Genomic DNA, 11,914 nt, shown 5'->3' on the forward strand with positions numbered 1-11,914 from the left:
TCAGCGAGAGAAACGTTTGAGATCACAACTGTTGTTGTTTCGGGGAGAAAACGCCCGTCCCTTCGCACTCGGCTCCGTGTTTGGCGCCGAGGACTCGCTGATTTACTTCCAGGAGGCTTCAAACCTCCGTAACACACAGTCACTTTGTGCAACTCGCAGTCTGTCTTCACGTTTCGTCTCCTAAAATGTATAAAATCTGTCGGTATGTGAAAGTCCCAGTGGTGTTACAGTGAGCAGAGACATGTGAGCGGACAATAAGAGTGAAATCGCGGCGGTGGACGGATTTATTTGCTCTGAATCAGAGAAGTTTTGTGCGGAGGTAAACACACGGGTGCCGCCGGTGACTCAGGCGGTTCTCGGACTCCTGTCACAGATGGATCCGCCGGGAGAAAAACTCCAGTTTCCACCAAATGTCCCATTGAACGTGAAGACACTGATAACACAGTTTAATATGTTAATAATCCTCTGATTCAACCTTTTAATTCACTTACATTTCTGTCTCCTGCTGTACCTGAATCACTTCAATCTGCTGCACATTAATATCACATTGTACACACTCTCATATATTCCTCAGTTCATTATTATTTAAATCATATTTACAACCTTTACTGACACTGAATGTGTTCACAGGACTTTATTAAACTGCTGTAACACATAATGAAGTAACTGCAGTGAACAGGAGATAAAATAATATGTAGGTTCAGTGTTAGTTTATAATGTTTGATCATTTTAAAACAAACAATATTGGCTTTGTTTGAATAAAAGTCTTTAAATTGAAGTTTAACAGTTGTTGTAGTTGAGTTATGATCAATAAAAGAGTCAAAGTTCAACTGATTAATATACTTTTTACACTAATGACTGCAGCCCAATAATTATATTAAACAATCTGAGGATTCAGTGATTTTATCTTATTTTAAATGTCAGTAAAACACAGCAGATGTTCATTGATCCGACACTACAGTGACTGATCAGGAGCCAGCGGTCGTCAATAATCAGATCAATACCTGCTGTACAATATCACATTTCTCTATTATACAGTAAAATACTGTACTTTATATTGCATTGTGGGTAATTTCATACAGCAGGAATATATTATTATTATTAAAACTATAAAGTATATTTAAGTATAATAATATTGGTAACTGAAGAATACATAATTATTAGTAATAATAATTACTATAATGTATCAATATTAATATAACTGATATATTTCAGTACAATATAATAAAATACAGTAAAATGTTTTTAAGTGATATTTTTCTGTTTTCTGTAAATAGTTTTATAGAATCAGAATCAGGTTTATCACCAAATAGTTTTCACTTATGAGGAATCTGATTTGGTACTTTGGTGCAAAAGAATCACAAACAAGATACAAACATATAAATAAACATAAAGATAGAGACAATAAAAAGGAGGAGCTTCTATAAACAAACATAAAGAGTGAGAGAATATTTATTGTGGCGTGAGGATTTGGTCCTGATAGACTTCCTGAAGTCCACAACCATCTCCACAGTCTTTAGAGCGTTGAGCTCCAGGTGGTTCTGGCTGCACCGGGTCACCAGATGATGGTCCATCTCCACCAGAGAGGAGCCCGATGAGGGAGCTGTCCTCCATGAGCTTCAGGATCCTGACGGACTGATGAGGTGCAGCTGTTGGTGTACAGGAAGAAGATGAGAGGAGGAAGAGCGCTGATGAAGGATCCGCTGCTGATGGTCCAGGAGTCAGAGACCATGTTCCTCCAGCTTCACCTGCTGTCAGACAGGAAGTCTGGGATCCACCTGCAGGCGGACTCAGGTACAGCGAGCTGGGAGAGCCGGTCCTGGAGCAGAGCTCGAGTCCACAAACAGGATCCTGGCAGAGACCTGTTGGTTCTGTAGGACCGCAGGAGGTCCGGGACCGGCTCTGTTAGCGGTTGTGAGGAGATAAATTACAGTTAATGTCATTTAATGTCAAATCTAAATACAGCAACGTTTATTTAACTGTTTATTTAAGTGTTAAAGTCGAATGTGTCTTTCTGCTTTTAACATGTTGATTGTTATTGTTTGTTTGTTTGTTTATTATTGTGATCAACAGATTGCAGCGCTTTATAAAACAAACAATAATATTTATAACTGAGTGTTTCTCATACAACAGATTTATGATCATTTGATGTCTTATTTAATATTTCAGTATATTGATGAATTTAATGTTTATTGTCCAAAGAGAGGAAAGACAAACATTCACACTGAACATTGACGTTACAGAAATATTGGAAACAATAATTTAATATAAAAAGATTAAACTCTATTTGTTGTTATTTTTTCTTTTTCAAACTATTTACTGTGAAAGTTTTTAAAATTTTGAAAAATAAAATATTTATTAGAGTTTGAATGTAAATATATTAAATATATTGAAACATGATGTAAATGTAAATATAACATTAATGTGACTTTGAACCGGAAATATTACAACAACTTTATTTAACTGTAATTTCTCTTTAACAATTTTATTAAATTCTGATTGAATCGTATTATTGATCAAACAGGTTCAAAATCCACATTAATATTAATATAACGTGAAATAACAAATGTGTCCCAGCTGACTTTAAACAACATAATGAAGACAAACAGAATGACAACACAAACTTGAACTAACTCATATTTTATTATCCTGTTATTGTAGATAATAATTAATGTTTCTGTTTCTGATAATGATTTTAACTTTAATCAGCTTCAGTTTGTCTGGAAACTTCCTGATTTTAATGTAAATAATTTCACTTTATAATCAAATATTCTCTCTCGAACACAAAATGAAGTTTTATTTTCTGTCCCAGATGTCCAATAAATAAATAATATAAATAAATAAATATTAATGGAAAGAAAATAAAATTTCTACCTGAGCAACTTAAACTGGATAAATTTTTTGTCACATCAATATATCATTATCAGTATATCAATATATCAATATATCAATATCAATATATCATTATCAGTATATCAATATATCAATATATCAATATCAATATATCATTATCAGTATATCAATATATCAATATAACATTATACCAATATATCAATATCAATCCCATCTGTATCAATAACTGTATAAAACGACTCTTTTTTATTATCTTGTATTTTTTATTTAATGTGTATTTTTCTGTTGTCAGTGAATTTATTTATTGATCCTGTGTGTGATCAATAAAGTGATCTGATCGTATCTCTCCTGACCCACAGCAGTAAAACTCCAGAGCAAACAGCGCCACCTGGTGGTCAAACAGTTTCCTGCACATATAATCTTAATGAGGCAGTTTATTAATTATAAAGAGAAACTTTGTGAATATTTTAACACTCTTTAAGATTTTACATGTTAAACAAACAAAAACAAAGAAAACAAAAGTACAATCATGAGCTCATATAAAGGAAATATATTGCACACAGATCAGTGATCAGTAAATTAAAAGGTCAGTAACAGTTTGCTGTTGATGATGATGAGTTATTTGTTCTTTGGAAGCATTTTACATTAAAGTCCATTTAAAACCGTCCAGAGTCCACCAGGAGCTGCCGTCTCATCCTCATTAAAATAAATAACTTCATTAGTTTGAACAAACACCATCCAGGCTCTGAACAGCTCCTCACCCTCGGACTGACACCCTCCCTCTGAAACTGGATGAACTTCCTCACAGACTCCAGTTGGAGACCGGACATCGTACTACTACGTCTCCAACGCCTGCATTATAAAGCACGCAGACGACAGCCCGCTCATCGGACTGATCAGTGGAGGCGAGGAGACGTACAGAAGAGAGATGATTATTGATCCTAAAACTTTCTCCTCCCATGAAACACTTTGGATTTATAACTCAGCACCGTATAAATACTGAACTCTGTATGAACTTTATAAACTAAAGCACTTTAGAAATGTTTGCTGGATGCACTTTACGGGTTTTAACTGAAGCACTTTCTTTGTCTATGTAATGTATAATATATATATATATACTGTAATAAAGTTAATTAAAAAGAAAACCACTAAGTTTTGACACTGTTACAGGAAAACAGTGGTTTTAAGGTCTGAAACCGTCTGCAGCTGAACACCTCCAAGACCAAGGAGATGGTGGTGGACTCTCCAACCCGTGTCCATCGAGGGGGTCGATGTGGAGGTGGTCAGGACCTATAAATATCTGAGGCTGCAGCTGGACAACAAGCTGGACTGGACAGCAGATACGGACGCTTTACACAGGAAAGGGCAGAGCCGGCTGTACTTCCTGAGAAGGCTGGGCTCCTTCAACATCTGCAAAAAACTGCTGCAGATGTTTTACCAGTCTGTGGTGGCCAGCTTGCTCTTTTATGCTGTGGTTTGCTGGGGAGGAAGCAGCAAGAGGAGAGACGCCGGTCGACTGGACAGACCGGTGAGGACAGCTGGCTCAGTGGTGGACACAGAGCTGGACTCTCTGGTGACAGTGGCAGAGAGAAGGACCCTGGACAAACTGCTGTCCCAGTCCAGCTCCACCCACAGACTCAAAAACTCTTTTGTCCCCCATCAGACTGTACAACAGCTCTCAGTAAAGGCAGGGAGGACAACAGATAGTTTCCTCCATCTGCACTGCCTCTGCTAAATGCTGTGACTTTCATTCATTGGTCGACAGCCTAATTTTAATTGCACATAGTTTTACATTTATCCCCACTTGCAGTTCTATTTGATATTAATTATAAAAGCTATATTATTTCTTCACAGACAGACAGTTCTGCGTGCCGATGAGGACGATGTTGACCACCGTGTTGACAAAGTAGAGAACGAGGCTGAGCGCGATGCAGAGGCCTTCGCACGTCTGTCGCAGGACGCAGCTCCCTGAAATAAACCCACGGTGAAGCACGTCCTTGACTCGCCACGCCACGTGACAGGAGAGGTGTCCCACCATCTTGAAACTCTCAAACACTCCTCCCAGCGTCTGCAGCCAGCCCTCCACAACCTGCAGCGCTCCGCAGGCGGCGCTGGAGACGGCCTCAGTGGCGGCGAGGAAGGAGAAAAGAGCAAAGTTCCAGCATTCGACCAGAGAGGAGCCGCTCAGGACGACCAGCGTGTTGTGGAGGGAAGCGCCCGCGCCGGACAGGAAGCGACACAGCCAGCTGAACGTCCTGACGACCAGGTCGAGCAGCAGGCAGCAGGCGTCCACACATCCTCCAACAGCAAGAGAGACAACGTTCACTTCGTCCATAGTCGGCTGCAGGCGAGAGAAGAAGAGTGACAGTGTGTTTGATGAGTAAAATATTTATTACAATTTATTAAAATTATTTAAAGGAAAAATCTACAAATCTTCACATTTGTAAAACTGGAACCATGAAATGTTTTTACAGAAAAAAAAGAAAGAAAGATTAATTTTCTGTCAACAAACTAATGGATTAAAGGACATTTTAAAAAGTTCCCTTTGTACAATCTAAAGTAGAATATTTCCCTCTGAGGTTCAGTGGAGTTCAGGTAGAAAGCAGTAGAGTATATCAGACTCTCTGCAGCGACCTCTGGAGGCAGGAGCTGCTTTCTACAGGACACAGCAGCTTCATAAAGATTCAACTGGGACTGAAATGTGCTTTTGTACACAGGTGTGAATGTTAACCTGCAGCTAAACTAACGACAGAGCAAATAAAGGACCCATAAAGCTCTTTGTGTTGGTGATTTTGGACTATTGCGGTTAAACATCAGACTAATACACACCCAGGATTTTATACATATTAAATCAATGGAACATAAACCCAGACACAAATATACTTTCTGTACTTATAAGCTGATATATTATGTTAGTTATTGACATCTGTTTTAACTTCAGTATAAAATAAATACATAAACACACACTAATGTTTAAAACGGTGCTCCAGTCAAATCTGTGTCTTATTTAAGCGAAAGGAGACAAATAATAAAGGACAAGCAACCCACTTCTTTAAGTTTAAAATCTAATTAAACGAGTATTATTGTGTATAATATACATGCCGAATTTCAGATAAGCTTTCGCTGATTCAGATGAAGTATTTATTTTATATTTCTGACATTTGTTTGTTCTTGTAAACTTTAAATTGTCAGAATTCTTAATGGAGTTTGGTATTGAAACGCAACTTTTAGATCCGCGCTAACTAAGAAACGCACAGTGAAGCTGAGGCCGCAGATTGGAGCTCATGTTCACGGTGAATGATTAAGCACATTAAAGTCTTTATATTTATATTTATATTTATATATTATCTTTATGTCTGAAGCCCTCAGTGTGTCCGCTAGCAGCCACATGCTAACGCTGCTAGCAGACCCCACCCATTAGCGTTAGCTCGGTAGAAATAAACATAAACAAACTTCAGAGGAACAATCTGTTTATGAGCGTTTGAAGTAAACAAGTCTCACCGTGACAACATGACGCAGAGAGATTTAATCACTGGCGCGTTTAAAGAAAACTAGTTTTAACATAAGTCACTAATATTGTCTTCTTCGGCTTATTATTATTCTGCTGCTGCTGCTTCTTCTTCGTTGTGACAATTGACGGTTCGTAAACCAACGGAAATGGATCACAGCGCCACCTGCTGTATCGGAGTGATTCAGCAGGTTTTAATTAAAACAATATTAAACATACAGGAGCTCGTGGACAATAAATATTTATAATACTGATTAATTACAGTTTATTTACTTTTATCGGATCACATCCCAGCTTTATTGTTTTTATCAATAATGTAAAAACATTTTGTTTGTGAAAGATTATTCTGCGTTATGTCCTTTAATTGCACATTGTGTTCTCTGTGTATATTTTCCTCTAATATATAATCAAATCTATTCATAATTATCTAAGAGAATATTTTATAGTTGTGGTAAAATATCTGTAATTATCTTTATTAGTCAGATTCAAGGTTTCCCCCCCAAAATTAAAATAATTGTCTAAAATAACTAATTTTATGTCCAAAAACTTTCCTACCAAGTTCAGTTTTTCTGTATTTCTATAACTGCTGAGGTTCTTCTGAACGACTGCGTCTCTGTGTGAGCTATAGCTTAATGATAAAAACCCTCATTAAATGCTGATATGAACTTATTGATCATATTTGCTGCAGTCTAATAATATGTGTTATTGATTGTTTTGCCAATAGATCGACCTTCTCATTTCCTTCCACTGCTACATGAGCAGGAACCCAAAGGAAACATTCAGTCCCCTATAATGTAACACATATTGTATTAATTCAAGCACTGGTTAGATTCACCACCTTTAATAAGAAAATAACACCTTTATAAAATGAGTGTGCAGACCTCCATAACAACGTGCTGAACGTCCACCGATAGTCTGAGACGATTAATCAGAAAATAATTATGTAATATTTTTTATGTAAAATATCAATAAAGTTTATTTTAAAATGTACGGGAATGCTTCTTCTGCACTATATATTCTCCTTTTATATCAACTTTATTACATTTTCACTCATTACACACAAGTATTTGATATTGAGCAAATAATAATAATGTATATAAATAAATGTTGCTGCAATAATCCAACCATAAATAATCCAGTTTGCATAAAGTATAATGAAAATAAATCTTTTGTTTTATATAATTATCTGTGAGGTAAAATTAGTTTTAGTGCCCAGTTGTTTGCTCTGAGATATTATATATAAATAATATATATACATCTAGTAACTTGCTTAGAATATGTTGAATTGCACATTTCATATAGTTAATATATATATTTAATTTATAGTTTTATATTTTCTATTATATTGTGATACTATTGTATGAACACTGTACTCTTTATATCAACTTTATTAAATTATACACATATATTACACCTTATATAAACATTTTAGTGAACATTTCTAAAGTGTATACAGTCAGAGAGTCTGAGGGAGTTTAATGTCTATAAAGTTATAGAATATAATAATAATGTATTATTATTATTATTATTATTATTATTATTATAATAATATGTATATATAATATGATGACTGAACAGATATACATGTATACACATATTTATAGTACATTGATATAATGTTGATATGCGTTATATATTCCGCCTGTGCAAGGTGTGCATACATACTGTAATATATATAACAGTCTTGGTTTGGGATGAGATGGACCGCAGAGTGAAAGCAAAAGGGCCAACAAGTGCTCAGCATCTCTGGGAACTCCTTCAAGACTGTTGGAAAACCATTTCAGGTGACTACCTCATGAAGCTCATCGAGAGAATGCCAAGAGTGCGCAAAGCAGTAATCAAAGCAAAGGGTGGCTATTATAAAGAATCTAAAATATAAAACATGTTTTGAGTTATTTTTGTTTACTACATAATTCCATATGTGTTCATTCATAGTTTTGATGCCTTCAGTGAGAATCTACAATGTAAATAGTCATGAAAATAAAGAAACAACATTAAATGAGAAGGTGTGTCATAACTTCTGACTGGTAGTGTATATTTATATATGTAAATAGAAATGTGAAAAAATATAAGCATATTGTATAAATATGATATATAAAATCAATATGGTTTATATATGTGATTGAAGGGTTAGGGTACGATACCAACGCTGAAGTCCATTAAATTCAAATCATTTCTAGTTAAATTGATCTCCAATAATTGTAATAATTCTTTGTCTGGATTTTTTTATATAAGTTTTTTATGGCTTGTTCTCTAATGTCAATGTCAGTGTATAAACTATCTACATCCGTAGTAAATAGCATAGAAATGTTCTGGTATTTGGAGACTTTTAACTTTATGAATAAAATCATATGTATCTTTAATATAGCTGGAGTGTTTGGTTGAGAGAGGATTCAAATAAAAATCGTGTGGTTTGCTTCACTTCTCTCCGAAAGGCATTATCAAAATAATTTAGGTCCAAATTAATTCGGGGAGTGACTTCAGTCCAATCTGACTTGGGGGTAAACGGTGCTGGTTCCGAATTGTCTTTATCTTGGAAATGAGCAGCCAATTTAATTCTTCTGTGTCATTGTTGGATGTCCCATCTGCTTGGTTGCTTGATATTTTTATTGCTCCCCTTTGTGGGCTACTGTTTTTTCTCTTTGGAGCTGTTTAATCGGGGTCTGTTTTGTATTTTGGGTCCTGTTTTTAAGGCCAAAGTGGTTTTACTGAGTATGGCCTCAGCATGTCTGAACGTGGCCCCCGGGGAAACTATCTATTTGGAGGTTCCTCCCCAGTCTGTGTGTAAATGTTGGTATTCAGTGATAAAATCTCCATATATTAACTTATAATATAGACCATTGTAATATTGTACCATGTCCTGTACATTGTATTATTTTCTATTAGGGAACAAATTGAGTATGTTTTAAAGAGTAATTTCATAAAAGCCTGTTATTAAAATGTAAGTGTATAAAGTGTTATTGGGATTTAGTTTAGTTCATCATACTGTTAGGACATAGTCTCGTCCATGTACAGTAAATGTGTGTTTATTCTGTTAAAGTACAGAGCAGCTAGGATAATTTAGATTTTACTGTGAAATAAGATGATTTTAACTGTGGTTTATCAGAATCAGAATAATACTTTAATAATCCCAGGGGGAAATTATTTTTGTTACAACACTCCTTATATACAAACAACATATTATACAAACAACATATATATATATATATATATATATATATATATATATATATATATATATATATACAAGATCAAATGTACAGTATTAATGTGCAAAAACTGCAAAAGAATGATTGTCTATGTTTGAGTCAGATTACAGAGGGGGGGTGTCTGACTCTCTGAGGGAGGCGTTGTAGAGATTGATGACCACAGGCAGGAATGATTTCCTGTGGCGCTCTGCGTATCTGGGTGAGAGGAGTCTTCTGCTGAAGGTGCTCCTCTGCTGGGCCAGTGTGTCGTAGAGAGGGTGTGAGACATTGTTCAAGATGGACTGAAGCCTGGACAGCATCCTCCTCTCTGCCACGGTCGTCAGGGTGTCCAGCTCCTCCCCCACGACATCAGCGGCCCTCCTGATCAGTTTGTTTAGTCTGTTGTTGTCTGTTTATGCAGTTAATAAAGATGTGATTGAGTCCTTTTGACAACAATACCGAAGTTACAGAGGCAAGTACGTTTACAGACAGAGTGCAGTAGCTACAAGACAGAGGTCTGTATGGTTTATTTGATTAATATAATAGTAACAATAAAGATATTACTGATAACAATGAAATGATTAATATTTACTTAATTTGATATGTTTTGGTGAAGACCAAACATGTTTCTTGCAGACAGTTTCCATTCGTATACATTGTTTTGATGGCACTGCTGAAGTATGAACTAAAACCAAATTTTTCTAGGGCATGGAATATGAATTTATTTTCGATTGTATCGAAAGCCCTGTAAAAATCTAAAAAAGAATGAAACTTTCATCAAGGCATAAATCTGAATAATCAATTAAATCAAGTACTAATCTGACACTGTTGGAAATATGTCTATTTCTCATGAAGCCGGATTGAGTTTCATCAATTATGTAGTCTAAAACAAGTTTAATTCTTTTAGCAAATATCAATGCAAATAATTTGTAATCATTATTAAGTAAAGAAATTGGGCGCCAGTTGTCAATGAGGAGTATGTCTTTCTTTGGTTTCGGTATTAGAGATATAAGGCCTTGGGTTAAGGTAGGAGGAAGGGATTCATTGCTTAAACATTCTGAGAAAAGACCTAAGAGGAAAGGTGCAAGCTGTTTGGGTTAGGGTTATAAATGCTTTATAAAATTCAGAAGTAATACCATCTGTGCCTGGAGATTTATGAAGCTTGAGGTGTTGTGGTGGTTTGTCACAAGATTCTTTTAAGTCAATATCAATTGACTTTGTTTCTATAAGAGACCCTAAAAATTGACACAAAAGTTCCCAATTACTACAAAAATTGTTTTCTAATAAAGATTTTTGCCGAAAGTGTTCAATTAATGATTGGACAGTTTTAGACACAGTGTCATGTTTTAGAATAGAGCTGTTCAGTTTCCAATATGAACTTCTATGGTGAATATTAGGATTTAGAGAGATTTGTATTGAAATTGCTTTGTGGTCTGTTAAAGGAGTAGTGAGGATATTGACATTGATAATATTACTATCACAACAGTTAGAAATCAAGCAAAAGTCTACGCGTGATGAGCTAGTATATGTTTTATTGCTCCAAGTATATGAACTCACACCAGGGTTGTTTTCTCTCCATATATCGATTAAGTTGAATTTATGCATAAATTGTATTAAATTGGAGGCCATATAATAATTGGAGGCCACCTATCTTGAAGACCATCCAGAGCAATATTAAAGTCCCCCCCCCCAATTGAATATTTAGAAAGCCAATGTAAGAAGCGGCAGTTACAGTTAAACGTTCCTGAATGTGAAGTGATGACGCTGTAACGGTCAGACTGTAACCCGGATGTTAACATTTTAATATTTATATACCAGCGGTGGAGGAAGTATTCAGATACCACACTGTAAAAGTACTCCATTACAAGTATTTATACTCTAACTAAAGTAAAAGTAAGTTATCTATGAATGAAAAAAAGATTTTACCCAGAGTTCACAGTAACAAACAACAACAACAGTAATAATGGTAAACACACACACACACAGACACACACACACACACACACACACACACACACACACACACACACACACACACACACACACACACACAGTTTACACTGACTGAAAGTATTAATAATCATCAGTCTGTAGATTTTGGTGCTTTAAAGCTTTTTATATAATACTTTCAGATATTATAGATGTAATCTCAATGGGTGGCCAGATCAATCACCAAAGGATCAATACTACTGATATAAAGTCTCATAATAACACAAACTGAACATTTTTAATTTCAATAGTTAAAATAAATCTCATGTATTAGGTCAAACTATTGATCATCTACAGTCAAAGTCAATCACACAAGGGGCCAAACAGGATCAATATTTATTACCTTTTTCTGATCTCAACAAAATTAAAAAATTAA

At 35.4% G+C, this 11,914-nt stretch overlaps 1 protein-coding gene across 1 annotated transcript; it reads right to left on the minus strand.

Annotated features, from left to right (window-relative positions):
• Positions 1-3,095: 3,095 nt before the first annotated feature.
• LOC127360336 (E3 ubiquitin-protein ligase RNF26-like) lies at positions 3,096-6,495 on the minus strand. Its single transcript, XM_051394726.1, has 2 exons — positions 6,355-6,495; positions 3,096-5,194 (listed from the first exon to the last, which is right to left on the minus strand). The coding sequence occupies exon 2, from the start codon at positions 5,186-5,188 to the stop codon at positions 4,694-4,696; it is 495 nt and encodes a 164-aa protein (XP_051250686.1). The 5' UTR covers positions 5,189-5,194; positions 6,355-6,495; the 3' UTR covers positions 3,096-4,693.
• Positions 6,496-11,914: the final 5,419 nt, after the last annotated feature.

The sequence above is a fragment of the Dicentrarchus labrax genome, unplaced genomic scaffold, assembly GCF_905237075.1.
Source record: "Dicentrarchus labrax unplaced genomic scaffold, dlabrax2021, whole genome shotgun sequence".
In the NCBI taxonomy this organism is placed as follows: Eukaryota; Metazoa; Chordata; class Actinopteri; family Moronidae; genus Dicentrarchus; species Dicentrarchus labrax.

Bases quoted from the DNA above. Each gene is read 5' to 3' on its own strand.
- LOC127360336 (XM_051394726.1), bottom strand. From the start codon at position 5,188: ATGGACGAAGTGAACGTTGTCTCTCTTGCTGTTGGAGGATGTGTGGAC.